At 44.8% G+C, this 25,709-nt stretch overlaps 1 protein-coding gene across 1 annotated transcript; it reads left to right on the forward strand.

Moving 5' to 3' along the window:
- Nucleotides 1-542: 542 nt before the first annotated feature.
- Nucleotides 543-24,956, forward strand: PRPF6 (pre-mRNA processing factor 6). Its single transcript, XM_053992832.1, has 21 exons — nt 543-637; nt 1,635-1,803; nt 2,638-2,756; nt 3,254-3,332; nt 3,978-4,154; nt 5,001-5,156; nt 5,776-5,870; nt 6,572-6,728; nt 6,938-7,100; nt 9,937-10,055; nt 10,720-10,938; nt 12,278-12,400; nt 13,247-13,368; nt 14,491-14,629; nt 15,751-15,870; nt 17,100-17,276; nt 18,062-18,195; nt 18,673-18,764; nt 20,718-20,832; nt 22,797-22,923; nt 23,677-24,956. Exons 1-21 carry the CDS (start codon nt 567-569, stop codon nt 23,827-23,829), a joined length of 2,826 nt encoding a protein of 941 aa, XP_053848807.1. The 5' UTR covers nt 543-566; the 3' UTR covers nt 23,830-24,956.
- The last annotated feature ends 753 nt before the right edge of the window (nt 24,957-25,709 follow it).

The following is a 25,709-nucleotide window of genomic DNA, read 5'->3' on the forward strand; positions in this document are numbered from 1 at the left end:
CTAGGGAATTTTTAGCAGGCGGAAAGGGGGGAAGCAAAGCTCACACCTCGCAGCCCTGCAAGCAAGGGCTGGAGGAAACAAGGGTGAGCTTTATCCAGCTCCACGCCTCCTGGGATGATCCTGGCCCTTTTCCCCCTTTTCTGCCCCATTCTGCCCGGGGTTGTTAAACACAGCGCGTCAGCTTTGCTCCCTGCAGGGCCGCACGCCGCCTGGGATGCTCCTTAGCAGTTCCTCGTTTCCTAATAGCAATAAAAATAACAAATTGCTGTAAATGTTAAACTCCGTGACAGCGCAGCTCAACATCCCCATCCCCATGACCTTCATCCCCACCATCCTCATTCCCACGTCCCTCATCCTCCTCACCGCGCCTCAGGACCTCCGCCTCGCCAGGGGGCGCGCCGGGCCGGCGGGAGCGGAAGTGCCGCTCTGCCCTCGCGGGCAGCGCCGCCTGCTCTCGCCGTCGCTTCCGCCGCCGCCGCCGCCGCTGCTTTCCCGGCCGCCTCTCCCGGCTCTGCTCCGGTCCCACTTCGGTCTCGCCTCGGTGTCGCTTCGCCGCCACCGCCATCATGAACAAGAAGAAGAAGCCGTTCCTGGGCATGCCCGCGCCCCTGGGCTACGTGCCGGGGCTGGGCCGCGGGTGAGACGCCGCCAGGCCTGGCCGGCCCCCCCCGCGCCGGTCCCTTCACAGCCCGGTCGCTCCGCCAGGCCCCGGGGCTCTCCCGAGCCCTTTCGCTGCCCGGCTGGGTCACACCTCCCTGCGCCACTCATCCCGTCCCCTCGGGGTGGCCCGCGCGGCTTTTCAATGTTGTCCTTTCCTCATGGTTCGCGTTCGCTCTCTAGCTGGGCGGGTTTGTGTTTTAAAAGCGAGCCTGGCTCCGAGGATGAGTTCCCGGGTGCTTCAGACCGGCAAAGGATTGTGCCCCTCCTGAGCCTGTGACTGTGTGTGGGTGGGACCGTCTGAAAAATGCTCAAACTTGGGGGCTTTTATTGAGGGAACAGTGAGGGGGTTTGGTCGCGGCTGAGACCATTTTTAGGGTGTCCTTTGCTGGGTGTGAGTTGTGTTCATCCCCCACTGATTTGCTGTTGCCTTCCCTGGGGAGATCCTGCTGGCTGTGCCCCTCGGGGTGCTGCCAGGCGAGTGTGGGGGTTCAGCTCCAGCTGCCCCATCCCTTTGCCCAGATGCCCAGCCCCTGGTGCCCCACAGCCTGCAGAGCTGAGAGACCCAGAGACAGAGTTCAGAAAGGAAGCCATGCACGGGATAGGTGGCAGTGCCGTGAGCTGGGTGGTTGCAGTGTATTTGTGGAAAAAGTTCTCCCTATAAAAGGCTGCCCAGAGAAGCTGTGGCTGCTCCATCCCTGCAAGTGTCCAAGGCCAGGTTGGATGGGGCTTGGAGCAACCTGGGATAGTGCAAGGTGTCCCTGCCCATGGCAGGAGGTTGGAATGGGGTGAGCTCCGAGGTCCCTTCCACCCCCAACCATTCCATGATTCTAAGGCCGTTTTCCCCCCTGGCTGGTGATGGGGAGTGCCTGATGCTGTTCTCCCAAAAGAACGATATTTTCCCCGCCTGCCCTGAGCGGTGGCTGTGGCAGGCTGGGGCTGCAGTGAGCTGAGCAGCCCCTGGTTTATCCCTGCAGAGCCACGGGCTTCACCACGCGCTCTGATATCGGCCCTGCCCGCGATGCCAACGACCCCGTGGACGACCGGCACGCCCCGCCGGGCAAGAGAACTGTGGGGGACCAGATGAAGAAGAACCAGACAGCAGATGACGACGATGAGGATTTGAATGACACCAACTACGATGAGGTGAGGAGGTTTTCATCATCCTGAAGATGTTTTTCCCCAGGTGGAAGAAGAGTCCCTGAGCTCCCTGCTCTTGCTATGAGCCCTGCTCTTAGCTGAGGCTTCAAACCCAGAGTTTCCTGTAGTTTGCAGGCAGCATTCCCTTTTTCATTTATTGATTGAGACCTCAGTATGCACAATGGCATGGTGCTTACAGATTTTTGTTGTGGCCTTGCTCCGTGGATTGTGGTTTAATTACTGATACAGAGCCCTGAGAATCTTGGGAAAATAGCTATAAATAAAAATTGGTTTAAGCATTTCAGGGGTTGTATTTTTTTTTTTTTTATTCTTCACAAATGAAAGCTTGTGTGCTTTGACAAGATTGGACTTGATGATCTTGGAGGTCTTTTCCAACCTAAATGACTCTGTGATTCTGTGCTATATATTGTCCTTAAGTGGCCTGTGTAGTCTCTTAAGTCCCACTTTGTTTGGTTGACTGTTGTGATATTCTTTCTGCTTGCTTTCACTGGTGTAAAAAGTGGTTAATGGAAGAGAATGGTACTTCTATCCTGGGATCTCATTTATTGCTGAATAGAAGTGGTTTAGAGAGAGAAGCAATTTTGAAAGAAGCAATTTTGTAGCAGTTTTGCTTCAAATGGTGTGGGAGAATAAACACCACCATGGGGTGGTAGAAGGAGGATGCTTTTATTTAGGGATGTGTTAGTCTGATGCAGTGTTGTCAGAAGCAGCCTGTGAATGCATTTTCAGGTGATTGTTGGCTGTTGCAGGAACATAACAGGAACTTCAAAAAACTGCCCTTTTTCCTCTTTTTTTTTTTCCTCTCTCTCCAATTTCCAGTTCAATGGCTATGCTGGGAGCCTGTTCTCAAGTGGCCCCTATGAAAAAGATGATGAAGAAGCAGATGCTATTTATGCAGCTTTGGACAAGAGGATGGATGAACGCAGAAAAGAAAGGAGGTAGGATAAGCTACAGCACTGGCAGGGGGTGTTTTCTGGTTAATTGAGGATGGCAGGTATTTTGCACCACTTGCTTTGCTAGTGGATGTGGTTAAATTACTTCACTGTAGTTAATTAAGAGTCACTGTAGTTCATTAAGATGGTGTGGGGAGATGCTGAGCAACTGATATTGATGCATCACAGACTGCACAGTAGACAGGAAATTGTTAGAGAAGTCACCTCATGCTTGTAAACAGTATGTGTTACTTGTTAAATTCACTTCTCGTTGAGAGGAGGTCAGAGACTGAAGTTCACTTGGAGATGTCTGTTTTTACACTATAAAACTGTCTCATTTGATAAAGGATCTTTTGCTATAATGTTGATAATATAAGATTGGAAAAAATGCCTTTATTTTATGCCCTAACTCTTATCAAACACATTTTTCTGTTATGTCAACACTTTAATCAAAGACTTGCTAGTGCTACTTTGAGCATAACCTCAGTATTCCTTTTCCTAAGGGAACAACGAGAAAAAGAGGAAATAGAAAAGTACCGTATGGAACGACCCAAAATTCAACAGCAGTTCTCAGACTTGAAAGTAAGGGGGAAAAATGGCTGAAATGTGACTTTTTATGAGATACAAGAGGTGGCTGTGTGTTCTTTTTTGTGTTTTGGTTTCTTTGCTCAGATTTTGTGTATTGGCAAACGAGTACTTTGATATTTTCCAGATTAGAATTACTTTCTGTTGGAAGAATAAACACTGGTCACGTGGATACACAAGGCAGTGAAATCTCTGCAGATTTTGATATTGGTCATTTTTGTTTTGTGCTTTGTGGAAGGTGCTACACTTCTGTCTTTGAGGGAAACTGATTATTTGTTGGCATTGCAGGAGTAGCTGAGCAGAATCTCCTGACACTAAATCTTCTTTTAAGTAAAATGTATTGTTTAAGCTTTTGTCTAATGATTAGTAGTAAACCACTCAATGCTCCAGGCACTAGGATTAATCTGAATGTTTGTAGTGCTGAATCTAATAACAAAATTGATTTGGAATCTCAGTCTGGACTAAAACCAAATTCCAATTAAATGCATCTAATTCTTTTGTACATTGGATTAGGGAAAAATTCTGACCCTTAAGTGTTTAATTGATCTTGAATTATTTCAAGAAAATAAATCTGTTAAGGAGTTAGAGCACTTCAAAAGCCATTTCTGCAGCAAATACTGATGACAACTCCTGTCTGAACAGAGGAAATTAGCGGAGGTCACTGAGGAGGAGTGGCTGAGTATTCCTGAGGTTGGGGATGCCAGGAACAAGCGGCAGAGGAATCCTCGTTATGAGAAGCTGACTCCTGTCCCTGACAGCTTCTTTGCAAAGCATTTGCAGTCAGGGGAGAATCACACTTCCGTGGACCCACGCCAGACAGTGAGTACGCAGCAAACCTGGGCAAGCTGTGGCCAAACTGGGTTAGAGATGAGTGTTAAACTGGGATTTGGGGAAAAGATACTTGGCCAAAAAACTTGGTGTGGTTTGTGAGTCTTCCAAAGGAATTCTGGATGTTAAACTAGTGTGCTTGCTGGAGACTTCCAGTGCACAGCCATTACCAGAGAAAACATGAGGATAAGCAGAGAAAACCTGGCTCTTGTTTTAAAGATGGACGAAAGTGTTTCTTTTCCTATTTGCTGAATGCGGGGTGGTGATAGTTTTGGTGAGCACAACCATTTCTGTTGCAATAACGTCTTCCAAAGAGGAAACAGAAAATAAAGTTTGCTTTCACCTAATGGTTTGCCTAGTTCTGGGGTTATTGTGTTAAAAATGGTTTGCCTTTCAGTCAACTAAAAATGAGGTAATTTAGCTTGTTGCTCTGTGGCAGAGTCTACTGTGGTCAGAGAATTATAGGAGCAGCTGACTGGCCCTAGACTGACTCCAGGTGTCCATGGGACTTCTTTGCAGATATTCTTATTTAAATGTGCCAAGTCCAGATGCCTGTGCTTGAATTTTTCACTTTCTCATTGCTTATTTCACTGACTTGACTAAACTTTAGTAATTACCTATATATTTGCAAATCCTGTATGAGAAATGTTTTAGGGTCCAGGGAAGCCATATCAGAAGTACCTGTGGGGGTTGGGCATCCTTGTCCTGCACCTTCTGGGGAAGTGCAAATCAGCCAATAGTCTGAATTATTTTTTGAAATCTCAGAAGAGGTTTTAGGAGTGACTTTCTCACTTTTTTTTTTTTTTTTTTTTTTTTTTTTTTTTTTTTTTTTTTTAGCAATTTGGTGGACTGAATACTCCATATCCAGGGGGTTTGAATACTCCATACCCAGGAGGAATGACACCAGGCTTGATGACACCTGGGACCGGTGAATTGGATATGAGGAAGATTGGCCAAGCCAGGAACACCTTGATGGATATGAGGCTAAGCCAGGTAAGGATGTGGGAAGGCAGGATCTGTCACTGGTTTTAGAAAAGTGTTAAATTCTCTTGGGTGTTGGAAGATCCAAGAACAGCTGAGCTGTGAAATAATTTTATTATCTCTTCCCAAATTTCATGCCCTCAAAATGAATAGAATTTCCTGATAAATATGATTTGTCCCTGGAATTTTTGGTCATTACGGGAGAACAGAGTGCCTGGTTATAGCAGAGGTGCCCTTGAGGCAATCAGCACAGGATGCTACCAATGGAAGCATCTCTTCTGTCCTATGTAAGGATACAGGACAAACTGCTGAAAAATACTGATTTTTTGCCTTCTTTATCATTGATTTTCTCATCTAAATCTGGTTATTCTAAAAAGAATGCCTTTAGCTGGCAGGGCTGCAAGACCTTTGGGTGACTGCTTATCACCAAGCTGCTTCTTGTCTGGATTTTAATGTTAAAATTTTGTATTTCAGAAATAGAAAAAAGCTAATAAGCAAGGCTTTGTGTTTTCCTCCTTTCTTGCTTTTGGGAACAGATGAATATCTAGGATTTTTGTAGAGACACAGTGTCTTTTTAGGCATTCAGGGGCTGTGAGTGGTCATTTCAGTAGCTCTGACTTGACTTTCCCAGGTGTCGGACTCTGTGAGTGGCCAGACTGTAGTGGACCCAAAAGGATATTTGACAGACTTGAATTCCATGATTCCCACACACGGAGGAGATATCAAGTAAGTCTAAGAAAGATTAACAGATTTTTCCTCTTAGCAGTGGCACTGATCCTACATGTAAATGGAAATCTGTCTGAGTGGGTGCTTTCAGCTGGCATTTATTTTGTAAGAAATGCCAGGTGAGTTTTTGAGGATGAATTCTTTTAACATGAGATCTGGTCTAGTCTTTCAGCTGAGGTATTAGCATCTGACCTGGATGCATCAATTGTGGAGATTGTTTCCATTCCATCCCTATTTCCATGCCAAAGTGATGGCAGTGTGTGGCTGCCTGCCAGCCAGGAAATAACCTGGTTAATTGTATCTGTGTGCTGCCAATTTAGGCTTGATTGACGACCTCTGAGAACCTCTTTAGCCTGGAGTTTGACATGTGTTTCATAAAGACTTACTGTTTAAGTCAGAGCAATATGTGCAAATATTGATGCTAATTCTTGACTTACATCAGTGCTTGGGCTTATCAGCTTCTGGCTGCAAGTGCCCAGCTGTAATTCCCAGAAATCTTGCTTAAATACTTAACTGGTTTTCACTGTGATCTGGTTGTGTTGGTGTGTATATGTAAGCTTGTTTTGGTAGAATGTAATTTGTGTCTCTGATACGGAAAAATTTGAGGTCACAGTTACTGTGCATCTGAGCACATCCTGGTTCAGGAGAATTGTTTCCCAGTGTGCTGAAAATTTTCCTTCCTGTTTTTCCTCCTCCTTTAGTGATATCAAAAAAGCCCGTTTGCTCCTGAAATCCGTCCGAGAGACCAATCCTCATCATCCACCAGCCTGGATAGCATCAGCCCGACTGGAGGAGGTCACTGGCAAACTCCAGGTGGCTCGAAACCTCATCATGAAAGGAACAGAGATGTGCCCTAAGGTCAGAATTGCTTGCTTCCCTGCTGATCCTTGTGGGATAGTAGGGAAAAGTTGTAGTTCATGAGCAGCAGAATCTCTGTTAAGCTTGACTGAGGCTCTGCCTGATACAGCTTCACTGTCTACTGTGTTACAAAACACCTGCCTAGCCAGAAGCTGTGACTTTATATTCTTGTTCTCATATAAAGGAAGATGGGTTGTTTTTCCTGACAGAGTGAAGATGTTTGGTTGGAAGCTGCTCGGCTTCAGCCTGGAGATACAGCCAAGGCTGTTGTGGCCCAGGCTGTGCGGCACCTGCCACAGTCTGTGCGGATCTATATCAGAGCAGCAGAGCTGGAGACAGACATCCGTGCCAAGAAACGTGTCCTTAGGAAAGGTGAGAGCTCTTGTGGGCTCAGGGAATGAAGGCATTGCACTCTTGGTATTGTGTTGTAAGTTGTTCAAGATGTGGCTATAAGTTCAGGTGCTTTTTTTGCTTCCTTGTTGAAATTACAGCTGACAGTTTGTGTACTAATGGTGGAGCTTGCTGCTGTTGAGCCGAAGAACAAAGGTGTTGAAGTGTTTGTAAAACATCCTTCAGCAGAAAGCTGCTGGTACTGAACAATTCTAAAATGGTATTTCACTTACCTAAGCCAGTTCCTGCTTGATCACAATTAGTTAAGTAGATGAAAGCAATTAAAAAATTATGTTCTAAGGATAAAAAGGTGCTCTAGATGTCACCTTGTGATACTTTTTGGAAAGATACCTGAATTGATTGTTCCTACTTGCTTGTAGCCTGTTAGACGCCACAGTGGCTGCTGCTGGAGGAGCTCTAGAGGTCCTGAGGTTCTCAAATCATTGAGCCTGTTGAGCTGCAGGATTTGCTTTAGTGTAGCAAGTTTTGTCCTTGACAAAGAGCCTTTCTCTTTGGTGCTTACCTGAAACCTTAGGTTTTCTTGGATTCCATTGCACTTGGAGGCTTTCCTCTTTCATGGAATTGCTGTTTTCCAAACAATGAGCTCTTCAACAGCAGTTTGTTGTGTTGTCCTGAGCCCAGGTCTTCCTCAGAGGTTCAAAATACGAATTCTTTGATTACTTTAAGTAGCTGGGCCTGTGTCAGTAGAGATTAGTTCCTTCATGACTACTGAATTGTATTAGTTACATCTCCTGCCTTTAATCTAGACAGGGAAAAGGGTCTGGATTTAACACATTTCCTGAATCATTGTGAAGCAGTCTGCAGTATTGAGTGGTTTAGGTTCAAAGGAATTAGTTGCCTCCCACCTCTTACCTCTTGCATGTAAAATAGCAGATCTCTAATGAAATGACCTCTTACTACATCTTGATGAAAGATGTCTCAAAGGTGCTGGATTTGAAGTTCTAAAGAGTTCAGATATTAACTATTCAGTAGCTTTTTAAATTTCCATTGGCTCTGCAGTGCAACATGGTGTGAAGTGCTGCTCCTGTGACACCGTGTGTCCTTCTCAGGAACAGTCACAGACATTGAACAGAAAAACACTTTTAAAAGAGCAGAAATAGATCTGTGAGCCCAGCTCAGGCAGGGGGGGTCTTGTGTGAGAGCAGTGACTTACTCACTAAGTACTGAGCTTTGCTTCAGACACTGTATTTATGAAGAGAAAAACATTCAGTTTTTGGAAACACCTACCTAATCTCTTGATACAAAGCTGTTAGTGGAATGGAACTGGATTTATCATTCTCTTCCCAGTTTCTGCCTGTTAACAGCTTCAAGTGCTCCTCTGCTGCCTAGGGAGCATCAGTAATATGGAGCTTGGAGCCTTAAGTGGCAGCATAACCCATTATTTCTCCCAAAATAAAAAGGCCTGAGTGCCAGATAATGTCACTGAAGTGTGACCTTTCATAATGCATTTCTCCTCTCTGTTTGCTGTGTGCATTCCTACCATCCAGCAGAACCTCTGGAGTTTTTAAAGCCTCAGTCTGACTGGAGGCCCAGCAAGCTGAGTGGCTGAAATACAGCTTGAGGTCTAAAAATCAAATTCTATATTTATGGAAACATGTTCAGTCCTGCAGAGTGATGCTTTCAGCTCTTGGAGGCTGACATTACTCACTTAAATTCTTCAGGAAGATCTCCTGCAGCTGCAGACTCGGAGACAAATGGTTAATGCTTGTTGTAAATCTCTGTGTACGTTGAGGTGGGATGTGCTCTGAGTTGAGGCTCAGCACTGTGCCTCTGCATCTGCAGCAATGCCTCAAAGAACAGCCTTGCCTGGAAGCCCTGCTAGTTCCAAAGTGGTTTTAGATGCCTTTTCCCACTCATTTTTGTGTCCCTGTGATTGTGCTTGCTTTATTGAAGAGGGTTGTGCTCAGTCCTCTGTAACTATGGCACATTTGTGTACAGTCACCATGGAAGCAGTGGAAGTAATGCTGCAATGCAGCTGATTTCAGCAGTCTGGGGTGCAAATTGGAGTGACAAAAGACTCAAAAAACCCCTTTGGTTTCTCAATCTCTTAACGAGATGGGCTGAAGAAAGTTGTTGTTTAGCATTTAATGTTTCAGACAGCACATGTAGGAGAGGCTGCAGAGAATGCAGTTCTACCAGCAGCAGCTAACTCTTAGGCAAGATTAAGGAAGCCTTGAAGAATCCTAATTAGATGGAGTCCATATTGAATTGCTGGAAGCACTCTTGGTACTCATGGCTTAGTGTCAGCAAGACCTTTAAGCTTTTATGTATCCTTGTTTTATATTTGCATGGCAGGACAACAGCTTTTTGGGAAGTTAAGCTGGGGTCCATTGAGCTGTCAGGAGAGGCTTACAGGAAAATTGCATTGTGAAGGGGCAGTTTCATCATGTAGGGAACAAGGCTGTGTTATTAGTTAGTGTTGAAGATGCTCCTTTTCTATAAAGGCAGACCCAGCGTGATTTAAGCTGCCCAGTGTTGAAGATCCTCATCTGCTCATTTGCTGAGACTGGAGGCTTTGTTCAGCCAGGTGTTTTACTGAGGAGGATGCAATTACAGCATGTACAACAAAAAAGCCCTTGGCTCTCCAAAACCTGTTTCCAATTAAAATGATTAAGTGTTTTATTTTCTGATTTTAAATTATCATTGTTGAAGCAAGCAAATAAGTAAATTCCCTCCTTTCCCTCCTTCAGGACATTTCCTTGTAATAGCACAAATCCTTTATTATATTATGTTTAGAAAATACAGAAAATTGGTAAACTATTTTATCATTATTGACATAATGGTTTTGCCTCTCTAGCCCTTGAGCATGTTCCAAACTCTGTGCGTTTGTGGAAAGCAGCCGTGGAGCTGGAGGAACCTGAGGATGCCAGGATCATGCTGAGCCGGGCTGTGGAGTGCTGTCCAACCAGTGTTGAAGTGAGTTTAAAAAAAAAAGTGAAATAAAAAAAAAAACCTACACCCCACTTCAGGCTGGCAGTAGAGCTTTGCAGGCAAAAGGCAGGGTGAGCAGTATTTCTCCACACAAAGTTTTCTCCCACATGCTTCAGGCACAGTGGGAAGGACATGATGAGTAGTGGAATGTGTTTTTTTTTTTCTTTGGAGTTAATTGTCTGGTGGTCATTACATGCCTCATTTTGGTGTGTAATGGTTAGGTTAGTCACGGCAGTGCACAGCTGTGCCTGCTGTAGGCGCTGAGCCATGTTTGTGTCCATGTGTGGTGCCTTGGGAAGACAAGTGAACATTTAACCTGGTGAATCTAAAAAGTTACTCATTTCTGAAACACCAAACTAGAGTGTTCAGTTCAGCTGTTTGAGAGGTGATGTGAACAGAAAAAAGGAGTATAACAGCCCAGCAGATGGGGATGATATCCAGAGATGATCAGGACTGAGCTTCAAGGGCAGTAGCAGCCTGTTCTCCTCTCCTCCGCTGGTATTCCACAGCCTCCTTGCAGTGCTTGAGGACTGTTGCCAACCAGTAGCAAGCAGCGTGAAGCTGCTTATCTCTGTGGGCTCACACTGCTGTACACCAGCCTTGTCATCTCCTTGTTCTCATCTCAAATCCATCTTTTGTTGCTCTGCAGCTGTGGCTGGCGCTGGCAAGGCTGGAGACATATGAGAACGCTCGTAAAGTCCTTAACAAAGCCCGGGAGAATATCCCGACGGATCGTCACATCTGGATCACTGCTGCCAAACTGGAGGAAGCCAATGGAAACACCCAGATGGTGGAGAAAATCATTGACAGAGCCATCACATCTCTTAGGGCTAACGGGGTGGAAATCAACAGGGAGCAGTGGATACAGGTATGTGCTGGGTCTTGACGACCCAGGGGGACTCTTCAGGTTCTGTTCTGAAGGCTGCTGATGGTTGTGGGACAGAGTCATTTTGCACCTGGCTTGTCAGTGGAGGTCCCTGTGAAGAGACAAGAGATGAGACAAAAAAGTTCAGTGGGGTCAAGGCCTTAAGTGATACCCTAGGGTAACATCACATGTGTTTTGCTGAGAAAGGTCTGGTTTGCTTCTGTCATGGAAGATAAGTAGCTTCAAGTTGAAGCAGCTGCTGCCTTAAGTAGGATGGAGGCTTAAAACCTTCAGTGAAGGATTTATGTATTTTTTTGCATATATCTCTTTTGGCTTGACAGGTATTTGTTTGCCTCACAAGTCTTTGTCAAGTGGCATTATGAGAAATCAATACAAATGCTGCATTTGCAGCATGTAGGAAATATTCTGTTAGTCCTGTACTGAAGCTCTTTTTTCCTGAATGTGTTCTGTCTTTTGTTTGATCGTAAGTCTTTAAAGCAGTTTCCTACTAAAATAATTTACAGTGGGTCAAGGCAGCAAAATCTTAGACTGCTTAAGAGCATTGATAATGAAGTATTTAATATTAAATGGATATCCTTGTTAACATCTAAAAGAATTCTGACTTTCTTTACAGCAGTGAAAACAATTAAAGGTTCATTTCAACTTCTCTTTTAAAAAATCCATGAGCAGAGCCTCTGCATCATTATGTTCTCGAGTTCCTTCTCAGTACTAGAACTGCTCCATTTCTGTTATCTGATCAGAGGGCTTTTCAACAAGTTGAAGCAAGACATGCTTGGCTTTCTGAAAGTTTTGGGTGTCAGGAAACTCCACTTTTCCATACATGGTCTGGTGAGAGAGTCCTTGTACCTTTGACTTTACACTGCTTGATGGTATACTCCTGAATTTAGTTATTGCTAAGCCCTTATTGAGACTTAATCATCTCAAAGCTGAAAGAAGGTCAGTAGTTTTGATGTTACAGTTCTTCCTTGTGAAATTTTTGCTTTTTTTATTGGCCAGGTCCCTGCTTGGGTCAGCCCAGGGTTGTGGAGCTGTAGGAAAAGCCTTCTGGGTCTGGAAAGATCACACATTGTCACCTTTTCAGTGGATGGAATTGATGTGATCTGTTTCTTAACCAGCTTGTGAATGATTGTGTGTACAGCTGCAGCACCTTCCTGGTGGGTGCAGGCTCCTGCTCAGTGTCAGGGTGTGTTTGAGCAATGAGATGTTTGTGCTGTGGCAGTGACAACAATGTCTCTGTTTGTGCCTGAGGAGTTGCCATTGCAGACTTTAACCTCTTGTGCTGAGCCCTAACAATGAGCAGGGCTTTCCTTGTTGTTTCTAGGATGCCGAGGAATGTGATAAAGCTGGAAGTGTGGCCACATGCCAGGCAATCATGAGAGCTGTGATTGGGATTGGGATCGAGGAAGAGGATCGGAAACACACCTGGATGGAAGATGCAGACAGTGTATGTCCAGCTGTGATGCTGCTTTTTGTTGGTTTTGTTTTATTGTGGGTTTGTGTTTTTTCGTTAGAGGAAATTGAACTGGTGCCTGGGAATAGACTTTGTCAGTGAAAGTGGATGTGATTCCCACACCACTGGCCTGCCTTTGGCCAGTCTCTGCCTCAGGAGGTTATTATAGAGCTTTATTCAGATTTCAGTTTTTACTAAGCAAAAAGTTCATATTGGTATAGCTTGTCTGCTAACTTGGTGTGGATTTTTTTTTTTTTTTTTTTGGTGAGTATGAGACATCAACACAGATTGAGTTATGAGTAAAGGAGCTGGGAGTTGAATTTCAAGGCATTGTAGCTCAGGAGTTAATGTAAGACTGGACAAGGGAGTGGGTAAAAGTTTTACCAGGCTTTTTTTGCTTTAGGGGAATAGTTTGAACATGTGCTAAGAACTAAATCATATTTCAGCATGAGAAATGTCCAACTTCACTGGCCTTAAATTGGGCTCGGAGCAGTGGGGGGCACATGCTGTGGTGCTTAGGGTTTTGCCTGTGAAATAACAAAATGAAGTGCTAACATGAGATCCTTTCCAATGCCTTGCTGATGTTTCAAGCTGTCCTGTGAGTGTCAGTCCCATTGAAAGGCCAGGGATTCTTGTGCTCTGTAGAGGGATACTTCGAAATTCCTTCCCTGCTTCCTTTTAAAAAGCTGATTGTAAGTGTTCTGTTCTCTATTAATGCCTCAATTCATGGATTACACCGAGTTACTGCGTTCTGGGTTGAATTGTGCATGTGTAATTCCTGCTTGCTCTCGATTCCAGTGCTCCCTTAAGCTGACTTAGTCCTGATCTGTTTTCCCTCAGTGTGTTGCTCATAATGCCCTGGAGTGTGCCCGAGCCATTTATGCCTATGCCTTGCAAGTCTTCCCGAGCAAGAAGAGTGTGTGGCTGCGAGCAGCCTACTTTGAAAAGAACCACGGAACCAGGTACGTGTGCGGCACGACCCCTGCGTGGAGGGCTTCATCCCTGTGACAGGGGGGCAGGCTGGGGATGAAGGAAAACTACAGCCTGGTCCCTGGTGTGGTGCAAGTGCAGAGTTAGTGCAGCTGGATGAAACTCACTGGCGTTTTTTGCAGGTCTGACCTTCTTTTTTATTGTTGTGCTCAGAACATCCTTAAGTTTTATGAAGCCATAAAATGGTTTTTGGCAATAGGGGTTACGTGGTAAAAATAGCTGTGAAGAGACAAGGTAGGAACAATTGTCTTTGAGAAGGCTTCTCTGGAAAAATATAGGGATACAAATCCCTATGTGTTTTATTTAGTTTTCATAGATAAACTACTTCATGGCTGAAGGTGTCCAAGCATCCCTGGTATTTTCTGATTAAACACTGTGAATGTGTATCACATTCTGAATTAAGATTGGTGTTATACTATTACAGCTCAGGCTCTTTTTACAGTTTATTCACAAAACTTTACATGTTAGAAACTTTCTGCCCACAGCTTAGACTAAAGCAAACACTCTCTGCAGTAGGCCACTTATACACGTGGAATCATCCTTATTTAAAGCCAACAAGGCTATGTTGTGAAAGTGACTGCAGATGCTGAGATCTTCCTCATTCGAGCCTTTTTTTTTCTGTTGGGAACAAATGTACCTTCTCTTTTGATGTTGATTTCCCATGTTTCCCAGTGGTGGCTGGCTTTTAAGCCCGATGTTCTATCTGAAAAGCGTATTTGCGAGGGGAGAAAAAAATAAATTGCATAAGATCAAGCCAACCTCATCTAATAATTCTGAAAACCTTCCTGTGTTAGCTTCTAGTAAGGTTTGTTAAGCAGAATGTCTCTTTCCAAGAGAAAAGAGCTGTTTGTGTGAGGGCTCTTTCCACAGAGGCTATCAAAGGTGTCTGAACAATGAGCCGTTTGTGGAATGCTGATTTCAGAACCCTTGTCAAAAAAGACCCCGCCCTTTCCTTGTTATGAAACAACTTATCAAGGTTTACAACATTGGACTTTGCAACAATGTTTATAATACTGTGATAGTAGAAATGGTGTGAGAGAGCTCGCCTTTGGCAGTACTTTGAGGGATTGTAACTTGCTGTTTCTTGTCTTCAGAGAATCCTTGGAGGCTCTTTTGCAGAGAGCTGTTGCTCACTGTCCCAAAGCAGAGGTTCTGTGGCTCATGGGAGCCAAATCCAAGTGGCTGGCAGGAGATGTGCCAGCAGCCAGAAGCATCTTGGCCCTGGCTTTCCAGGTGGGTCTGTTACACTTGTCAGAGAGTGTTAAATGTGACAGGTAAAGAATACAGAGCAGGCTTTTTCTGTCAACACCCGATTCCTGCTGCCTTTCAGAGTGATGGAAACTTCCGCTGTTCTTTGATTGCTTTGTGTGGCAAAATGTTCTCCTGTAAAATAGCAAGCTGGAAGCAAGGCTGTGGTACTGCTCTTTCAGTAGTTCTACACTAAGTAGTTCTGAGCTGGAACAAGTTGTCCAGAGAGGTTGTGGCTGCTCCATCCCTGGAGGTGTTGAAAGACAGGTTGGATGGGGCTCTGAGCAACCTGGTCTGGTGCATGGCATCCCTACCCATGGGATTGGGATGAGATGATCCTTAATGTCCCTTCCAACCCAAACCAGCCTGTGATTCTGTGAGTTTGCAAACCATCCATTTTACTAGCATGACTCCCACCAACCCCAGTCATGGATCAAAATCCTGTTGTCTTGGGTCACCTCAAGGGAAGGATTGTGGTCTGCCCTAATGAAGTCTCTGCATTACTTATGTCTTGGATCAAACCCACTAATGAAGGGAATTGCCTGCTGGATGCTGTAGCAGAGATAGGCAAAGTGTTTCTAACACTGGGAATTAGGCTTAAAAGCTAAAAGAGAAAAAAAAAAAAGACAGGTCTTGACATGGAAGGTAAAAGATACTTCCTTAATCTGTTCTCGGTGCTCTTTGTTAGTAGGCTGAAAAGTTCTTGACTGAAATGACTTTTATTGGAAGAGTTTTCACAGACCTCAGTGGGGAATTAAAGCTGCAGCTTTTTTGCTTGAGGGTAATAAAATGAGGGTCTCATTGTGTCAGACCCTGTGATGTTTTCAGTATTTAAACTGGAAGTTCAGAAGATCAAGCATTACTGGTTTTCAACAATTGAGAAGCATCCAACTTCTAAACTGGCATATATCTTTGTGTTGCCCATCTGTTTTGGAGGATTTCTATAAACTTCAAAGGTCAAAGAAGACTGGGAGGAGCTTACAGTGAAAAAAATCCTACTGTGGATTGACAAAGCTCTGATTTCAATTTTAATCTGGATCAAACAGAGGATTAAATCTGCTGTTGATTCACTGTGTGCATTTGTCTGTCACTTTGTGTTCTTGCAGGCCAACCCCAACAGCGAGGAGATCTGGCTGGCTGCCGTGAAGCTCGAGTCGGAGAACAATGAGTATGAAAGAGCGAGGAGGCTGCTGGCAAAGGCTCGCAGCAGTGCCCCCACAGCAAGGGTAAGGACGTGTGGAGGGTGGAGAGGCTCAGGCCTCTTGGCCACGGGGGATTTGGGACGGAAGGAGGAGTTCCTTCAGTTCTGTGGCCATAGGGATTGACCCTATGGCTCCCTGCCATTGCCTTCCGGGGCATGTGGCCGCTTTGCCGAGCGCTTCGAATTGCGACACAAAGTCATGGCATGATGGGAAAAAAAGGCTAGGATCAAGTGAAGGGTTTCAATTGGTTTTTTACACAAATGGCAAAAGTCAGGAATTTCCCAGTTTACAGCTGTTTGTGTAATGTTTGTTTTGCATAAAAGCACGTCTTGGAAAAAAGAGAAAATGCTTTCACAGAAGACTCACTTATGCTTCTACTAAAGACAGCTCTGGGGTGGTTTGGTGCTTAAAGTTACACTCCTGTGTTTATCTCCAGTTACGTCTGGTATGATAAACTGTCCATTTTCAGCTCTTCATACAAAAGCATTTTAACTTGTCCAAGTAAATGAAAAGTTAGTTTGATCTCTGTCCTCTGTTCCTCCTCCCTTGTTGTTACATCCTACATCTTTTTAACTGTCCTCTTCCTCCCTGAGTCAGGGAGCTTCTGCAGCTGGGGCTGAAGCTCTGCTCTCAGACTTGATGCCTCTCTTGTGAGGTCACAGTGAGGGAGTTTGGGAATGGGGAGGATGAGGATCAAAGAGCAGTGAGAGAGCCTTTGGTTTGTAATATATTTCTCATAGCTATGGCTTCCCTGCATAGCCAGAAGGAAGGATTTGAGGGACAGAAAAGTACATGTACAGTTTGTAATAAGCAGGACAACAGAGCCTGAAGCCATAAGTAAGAAAAGGTTGTCTTGGTAGCTTGGATCTGAGGAGATTAGATTGTGCTGGTGAAGGTTTGTTAATTGGTTGTACTGTTAAATCTATGCTCTTTATGCAAATACCACTTTTCCAATGCAAGCCATTCTATGATTCTGTGATAATGCAAATGCCAGATCTATGTTAATAATTATGTAAATAGGTGAGATACAGGTGGACCACACTGTTCTAATTCTGTTAGTATTTGCATTTACCTTTCTTTTTGTTACTTGTTACTGCTATTATTTAATGCTGATGTTTTAATTTTTATTTTACTTCAAACTGTAGCTAATCAATAACATTCTAATGGATGCATAAAAGTGGGAATCTGCTGCTTTGGTAGATCTGTGTTTTTCCAATGGCTGCTGGTGGTAAACAGCTCTGCTTTGTTTTCAGGTCTTCATGAAGTCTGTGAAGTTGGAGTGGGTTCTTGGGAACATTGCTGCAGCCCAGGAGCTCTGTGAGGAAGCCCTCAAGCACTATGAGGACTTCCCCAAATTGTGGATGATGAAAGGACAAATTGAGGAACAAAAAGAGCTGGTTGAGAAAGCACGGGAGGCTTATAATCAAGGGGTAAGATGGATGTTACTGCAGGTTTGCTTTGTGCTGCTGGTATGGAGAGGTGTCTGTCTTTGAATCAAAATGGATAGCCAAAGACATGATTTCTGTCATTGGTTAAAACAGTAAAAGAAAAAAAAATGAAATAAGCAAGAATTTCTTTTACCCATTACCTATGTGCAAGATTGACTTTCTTGCTGGAGAGAGTTCTCTGTATGCCTGACTCCTCACATGCAGGAAAAAAGGCTTTGCACAGTAATTCTCTAAGACCTGTAAAGACTAAAACCAGAACTCTTAAAAGAAAATCTTTCTCAGCAGCTCTTAGATACACACTGTGAAAGGAAGTGGCCTACAGAGCACTACTCTCTCTTTGAAATGGTAATTGGTGTCCTTGGATATGAATGCTCAAGGTCGACAGCCATCAAAGTCATTTGGACACAGGTTTCTGCCAGGGTCCATATCCTAATGACTCCCTGCACACTCTCCTGTGCTTTGGGGATGTATGAGAGCCCTCCATCTGCAGAAGGAGCACAATCTGTAGCTGTGTTAAAGGCAGGTGTGTTCTTTCTCTTGCTGCTGGGATAGCTCAGGGATACCTTATGTACCTGACTATTTTGGGTACAGGAGAAACTTCACTTCTTGCTGTAAAACTAACTGGAGAAATTTGAGAGACATAATCAAATCAGTGTCTCTTCTGCTAAACTCTCCGGGAGGATATAGGGAAGGAAGTTCTTTTCTATAGGAATTACAAGATTTTTTTTCCAATTTACCTATGAGCATACTTTTTTTTAAAAAAACAGTTGAAGAAGTGCCCCCATTCCATACCCCTGTGGCTTTTGCTGTCCAGGCTGGAGGAGAAAGTTGGGCAGCTGACTAGAGCAAGAGCCATCTTGGAAAAGTCTCGCCTGAAGAATCCAAAGAATCCAGATCTCTGGTGAGTTGTGTGGAGTTGAACTGAATTTGGGCTACAAATTCAATCTGTTCTTCAGGACAGCTATTTCATATCCTCTCAGCCATTTGAGCCTGGGACTTAAGACCATGCCCATCCTGGAGTTTCTTTTGGACTAATAACTTCCCTGAATATCAGAAATGCTTTGGTGGTCCTGGCTAGCTGCTGTAAGGATCTGGGAAGTAGTTATTTCTTTACTGATAGTTGTAGTGCACAGAGCATGCAGCATGCACAGGGCTCTCTCCTCGCTGTTACAGTCCCAGTTTCAGATTGTTTTTTATCTGGGCCGTTATGGAATGAAAGTCACATTTATTTTTAGATGGAGAGGAATGGGAAGATGTCAGTCACCTACACATACTCAGAATATGGGCAGATGTTTGCAGTTTCCAGTGACCCTCATCAGTGTTTGTTTCAGCCTAGTGAATGTTGTCATAAGTATCAGCAGCGTCTCTTCCCTACCAGGTTGGAGTCTGTGCGCTTGGAGTACCGAGCTGGGCTGAAGAACATTGCAAACACACTGATGGCCAAGGCACTGCAAGAGTGCCCCAATTCAGGTGAGCTGGATCTCAGTTCTACTTTAAACACAATTGTTTTGCCCAGTTGATAGAAGCGCATTTTTTCCTAACATGTCCTTTTTGGCCAGGTCTCAGAATATGGTGTTTTGGAGAGGTGGCAGTCATCCTTCTGCAAAGGAAATGTTGAGGGTCTTTGAGAACAATCCAAGTTACTTTGTGCTCTCTCACACCTGAGGGGTCATGGGTCAGTGGTGGTCCATTTTCCACCCAGTATATTATTGGATCCACAGTTTGTCCCCAGACTTCCTGTGGAAACATTTTGGGCTTTTCTTGGAAGCTGGTAGAAATCTGCCAAGGTTTAAAATGAATGAAAGACACTTCAGTGTTTGTAGTTAGGAAGTTCAGTGGAAAAAGAATGGTGCTTTTCCTGTCCCTCTAGAATACAGCTGGCATTAGGAGATTCCCAATTGCTGGTTTGCCTGCACTGGTTGCACCACTGTGAGTTTAATAATTTGTGCTGGCAGTGAATTTCCACCACAGTCATGATTATAGCATCATGAACCATAAATGTTCAGTCCTGGTTTTTGATTATTTTAGCTCATGTAAGAAAAGCCTAAGAGGTCATATGATGCAAGTCAGTTAGTTGTAACCAGCAGTGGAAACATTTGCCTCTTGGGATGGGAGGATAAAGTGCCTATCACATCCCTATTTTGGGGCAGAATTGCACGAAGATTTAATTATTTAAACATGTTGACGTCTTTAGGGAGAAGATGTCACGTAACTACAAATTGTAGTAACTTACTTCAGGGCAAGGCTTGGCTTGCCTTCAGGCTAGGTTTTGAAGGCTGCTTAAGTCTCAGTAAAATAATTGGGAATTAAGTGACTTTTATGACAGGATAAACTCATTGCAAGGTACTCTCCATGTGAGTGGGTCACCAAAGCAGCACCACCCAAAATCCTGCTTTGTTTTTGTGAATGACCTAATGAGTGTTTGTCATCACAGGCTGTTTTACAGATCAGCCTGTTGCTATGGAAATGGGCAGCAGGATCTCAGTTTTTGTTTAAACAATTGCTTCCAACTTTATCTTAGACCTCAACAAACCATAATCAAAGCCTGCAGGACTTGGCTGGTTGGCCACCTGCAGTCATGTAAAGCAGAGGTTTGGGTCCATCGATTGCTGAAATGATTCCTGATGGGTGGCAGGCTGCACAAAGAATAAAATAGAAATATTATGGTGTTTGTGATCCTATATGTAAAGAGCAAGAAGAAGAGAGTCTCTCTCCTGTCCATCACTGCAGTTATCAAAGCTCGTGTGTGTTCCCATGGTGCCGTTTATGGGAAGCGAGAGTGCTTTGATGGAGTCCTGGCAGACACCAGCTCTCAGGCTTTGCTTTGAAGTGATCAGGTGTGCCTGGCTGACATGAGAAATTGCAGATTTCATGCTCCCCTGAGCATATTTCCTTCCTTGCTTTTGGCAGTGAGAGGAGCTAGGGATTAAACCCAGCTTTCCTGGATCTACTCTGTCCTTCATCAGTGTGTGTGGAGCCAGCATCAATAAGACTGGTGCTCTCCAGCACCCTTGAAACTGCTCCCAGACTGTACTTTGCACTTTTTGAGACTTCTGCCACCGCAGTTGCCTGTTCAAACAGACAGATACCTTTCCCTTTGGAAATGCTGATTTGCCCTCTCTGTCCCAGAGTTTGCAGTGCCTCATCTGAAAAGCCTGAGCTCTGGTGCTGGAGCTGCAGGAATTGTGGTACAAAACCCCCCAGAACTGAAGCTCCAGCGTGGTGCACACAGTAGCTAAAAATTCAGAGTACTGAATTAAGTATCTGTGTGGAAAGACTGGTCTGGGATGAGGTTGGGGGTGAATAACCGCCAGGGTGGGGGCTGTACTGCTGCTTGTGATGCACAGCACTAGCCTGATGCCAGGGTGAGGAGGGTTAACCTCAAAATAACACTAAACAATCTTCCTACTTGATTTGATTAAGGAATCCTGTGGTCAGAAGCAATTTTCCTTGAAGCGCGACCGCAACGAAAGACCAAGAGTGTGGATGCTCTCAAGAAGTGTGAACATGACCCACATGTCCTGTTGGCTGTGGCCAAGTGAGTTTCTGTGCTTGATGCAGTAAAAATATCCATGTCTGTGTGTGACTGCTTCCAAGATGGACCACTGCACTCCAGCACAGCCATGTGATTCTGGCTGCAGCAGCTCTAATAAGTCCCAAAGCAAGGAACAGCTCTCCAGCTGTCTCCTAGTAACTGTGCAAATCTCTCCCTTGATTCCAAGTGGGGAATGTCAGCCTGCCCTCGAGCTGTTCTGGTGGGTCTGGGACTGGTACATGCAGCAATACACTCACACAAAGCCAGTGCTGGGTATTGGCACCCTGCAAGCTGCTTTTTTTCTGTCCCTTGAAGAGGATTTCACTGTGCTGTCAGGTGAACTAAGCTTTATTAAGTGGTTCAGGGTATGTTTTAAGTATCTCTGAATGTAGGGACTTTTTTTTTTTTAGTTATTTTTCAAATTTTATGTGGCTGACTGTGTAGTTTTCATCTTTTCTCTCTATCCTAGATTCTGTCAGGTGTCTTTAAATTCTGAGCTAGATATTCTGCTCCTGAATGTCCCCTATGGCAGTGTTCTTCAGCTGTGCCCTTTCCCAGAATGCAAGCCACCAGCCGTTCTGTAGTTTGCTTCTCTGAAATGGGAATATAATCTACTAGGAATTGTTTTCTTGTCCAGGTTGAGTTGTGAGGATTCCAGTGATTAAAATCCACTGTTAGAATTGATGTGTGCCACATCTGCTCTGATGTGTGAACAGCCTTACAGCAGCTGTGATGGAAACAGAAGAGGTTAATACAGGAGACATTTTGCTCAAAGTTGCCCAATTCTTTCACAACTGTACTTTATAAGCCAAAGAAAACTGTAGGATACACTCCAGTGACTGCAACACTGGGTTCTGCCAGATTCTGACAGCTGACTTGTTCAGCTTCAGCAGCCAGTGAGAAAAATGTTAACTTTTGCTTTATGGCAACTGCTCCCAGGCCCCTTCTGGTGCAACCTCAGGCTGTTTAACAGCTAATCCCAACATAAACAGCTTCCACCACCCATCAGGACTTGCCTCTGTAGGTACAGAGTGTCACACATCTGTGACAAACTTTTGTTAAATATGTTCCTGAAAATGGCCACTACTTGCAGGTGTTAAACCTCTGCTATCATTGTTCGTGCTCTTGTAAGTCACAGTTTATTTAACACAGAACAATCAAGAGTATTATAGGGCTTAAAAACAATCACATAAGCTGTATAATTTTATGACAGGCTAAGCTCTTTATGAGGGGTGGCTGATTTGATAAAGACCTTATAGCTCAAATGAACTCTTTAATGCAAAGGAGTGAAACCAAGAGACTCTTGACTTGGCTGGTTCATTACTGGGGAGAAATTTCAGCATTGGCCAGTGCCTGGATGAAATGGCAGCAGTGGGGCTGTGCCAGGCTGGGGTTTGAGTGCAGAAACTTCCATACTTGTTTTTCCTTGGAAAATGAGGCTGACAAAGCAGGTCTGCTCCACTCCACTCCAGCAGGCTGTGTAGGTGTGAGCATGTGACTGTACAGCAGTCACTTACCAGGTTTTAGAAGTTATTTTATTGTTAGATGCTAAAATTGACTTGAAATGTATAGAAATTGAAGGAGTGGGAATAGATGTAGGCACGTGATCCTGTCTCTTCGACACCAAATCTAGAACAGCAAAATTGAGGCAATTGAGGCAGCAAAGGTTGAGCTCAGTAATGCTTCCCCTCTCAGCAGAGCCTGTCTGTGCCTGGGGCTGAGTTATCCTCTAAGTCATCCTGCCTCACTGTGGGGCAGTGAATAGGAAGTGCTGGATGTTCTTTTCAGTCCTCTCACTCCCTTCCCAGGGGCAGGATGGTCTGCAAGTTGCCTAAAAATCTGCTGTTTACTTCCTTGGAGAGCAGAGAACTGGAATGCCTGCAGAGCTTTAAGTTGGAGCTCTTGTGGCTTGCCATCTTCCTCTAAAGTGAGGCTGTTTGTCAGCTCCCCTCTGCTTTTCCCACCAGGCTGTTCTGGAGCGAGCGGAAAATAACCAAGGCCAGAGAGTGGTTCCACCGCACCGTGAAGATAGACTCTGACCTGGGGGATGCCTGGGCCTTCTTTTACAAATTTGAGCTCCAGCACGGCACAGAGGTGAGTGTGTGCCTGGGAACAGGGGAGGCAGCAGCAATCCCTGGCTGGCAGGGGTTGCCCAGTCCTGGGAGTGCTGCAGTGCTGGGCTGAGCACGCTGCCACTGCTCCTGCCTGTGTGGTCACAGGGGAGGCTGGGTGTCACGCCTGGTCATGAATGAGCATGAACAGGCCTGTGTGGTGGCTTTTCAAAGGTGCTGTCATTAGCTGAGCTGTGTTTCAGGCTGCTTTGCTGTCCACAGTCCTGCTGGTTCATGCAAAAATCTCTGAAATTAATCTTCCTCTTGTAAAACTTAAGCTTGCTCAGAGGGATTGTGCTGGCATTGTGGTGCTGGGTTTGTGTAACTGGGGCTATTTCTTCCCAAGTGTCGAGTACAGGTTGCACGTGAACACAGGCAGAGGAACAGGCAACTCTCATCTCTTACAGCAGTTTTTACTGCTGAAATGATGGGGGTGTTTATTTTCTGACTTCAGAGAGACCTTTCACTTGACACAGCTCCTGCAGGTGGTAATGCACAGGAAGTTTCTGCTGCAGTTTCTCTGCAATAGCCAAAACTTGCTTACCTGCAGCTCAGCCAATTTGTTCAGCCGGGCAGGAGACTTACTGCTTCTGAATTTTGACTTGGACTTCCTTTGAAAATAACAGACCCCAAACCCCACCATAGTCTTCGAAAGAGTGTTTGAATCAGGGAGGGTTCAATTTTTGGCTGTCTTCTGGAACAAACCAGGACAATCTGTCATTTCTCTTCCCTGTAGGAACAACAAGAAGAGGTGAGGAAGCGCTGTGAGAATGCCGAACCTCGCCACGGAGAGCTCTGGTGTGATGTCTCCAAGGACATAGAGAATTGGCAGAAAAAGATTGGAGAGATTCTTGTGCTTGTGGCAGCCAAGCTGAAAAACACCTTCTAGAGTGTGCTGGCCTCAGCTGCCTCAGAGGTCCCTGTGTAGGACTTAACCTGCTCGTGGTGCCCTTTCAGTGGCGCAGATTTCAAAGGACAGGACATGGATGATAGGAAGGAGCTTTCGCCCAAAAGGAAAAGCTGCTTCCTTCTTTCCCCAGCATGACCATCAGCTTCTGCAGCACACAGGAGCATTGTAGCTGGTGTCACATAGGAGACAGGAGCAGTCTTGTGAGGCTCTGTTGGCATTTCCATGTTGATTCCTGACTCTCCCCTGCCAACACTAGCTTTAATTAGCGCTTGTATGGATTCTGACATGTGGCAGTCCCCCTGTTCTTGGCCCTGGCATGTGTTCCCTGTCCCCCTTTAGTGTTTGGCCCATCTTATGTTGGTTCCTTGTCAGCAGATCTGGGTTGTTGCTGTTGGAATACAGTGAGTGTCCTTGAAGGAGATGGGTGCAGTTTTGGGAGCAGCCCAGCAGCACAGGGAAAGGTCTGGGCTGGCTCCCCTTCTTTAGGTCCTTTAGTTTGGTCTCTGCTAACAAGCTGCTGCACAGCTTGGAGGTGTTCCTCCAACCTGAGCAGCTGGAGCATTTTGTCAAATTCAAAAGCATATTTTTAGAGAACTTTTCCTCAATTTTTAAATGTATATAGTAAAGCTTATTCTTTTAGGTATCTGAGTTCATTAAGCACAGTGGTGGTTTGAAGTAACAAGGCAAAACTCAGCAATCCCTGAAAGCCCTTTTGAAGGAAGAACATTTATTTAGAGTTGTTGGGAGACTGTGCTGTTACACAGCTGTGACTGCCTGTGGCTGGGAGGTTTGGGATGGCTCCCTCCAAGTGCAGATAGAAGAAAGCAAACTCAAGAGAGGGAAAGCTTTGTGTTTGGGACCCTTTGTACAGTGTCTTCAGTTTTCTACACTTGTGATGTGTACCATTTTTACCCGAACCTCCTGACTTTCTTGTGATCATAGAATGAGAAGCTGTACTGTCTCACACCTGAGGCTATAGCAGCTGTATCCAGGTCTGTGGATGTGCATTATCCCATCTATTTAGTTGGAGAAGAAACTCCCTTATTGCTTGTTGGAGAATATGTATAAAATACAGCTTCTTTTTTTTTTTGTTTCCTTCTGTTGTCTTTGAGTGTGGTCTTGCCCTTTGATTTTGACTGGGAAGAGTGGGTCTGATAGCAGAAACCTTTGGATTTATCAGGCTCCCACCACTCTGGGAAGGTGCCTGCCAGTGGTGGCTGCACCAAGCTGGGCTACAGCCTCTTGCCAAAACGGATGAGAAGCCAAAAACAGATCTTCTAACGCTGGAGCAGAAAGGCTTTTGCTTCCAAGTTCATCTGTAAGCAAAAACCTTTGTTTCTTTGGGTTCATAATGGAAACTCTTGTGCATTCTCTGGAATAGCTGATGAAAGGGTGTAGATCACGGATGTCCTGTGGAATTGTAGTTTCCCAAAGGTGAGTGAGAGGTGTTGGGAGTTGAGAGGCTCTTACTTAGGGATTTTGTGCCATTGCTGGAAAAGTGTGGAAGAGTTTGGGAAGGGGATTGGAGATGATGTTTGAAGGAGAGGGTAGACATGGCAAGGGAACTTGGCTAGACAAGGATTCAAGGCTGAGGCAGAAACTGCAGGATAAAAACAACTTTAAAAGTAGTTTTCAATGTGTGCTTTCCTTCAGCCTCTTGTGCTCCCATGGGGGCTATATCCTGTTTTTTTTGGGCAAGGAATGTGGCGTTCTGATTCCTGGTGTAGTGATGTGCTGAGGAAAGCTGACTGCTTGTGGTGCATAAATCCCTCTGCCCAGTGGTGCTGTGGTGTTGGTGGCTGCAGAATTGGGATGGGAAAGGGAAGTGGGAATTACAGTGGTGTGGCTTCCTGCTGGAG

Source organism: Vidua macroura, chromosome 17 (assembly GCF_024509145.1).
Source record: "Vidua macroura isolate BioBank_ID:100142 chromosome 17, ASM2450914v1, whole genome shotgun sequence".
NCBI lineage: Eukaryota > Metazoa > Chordata > Aves > Passeriformes > Viduidae > Vidua > Vidua macroura.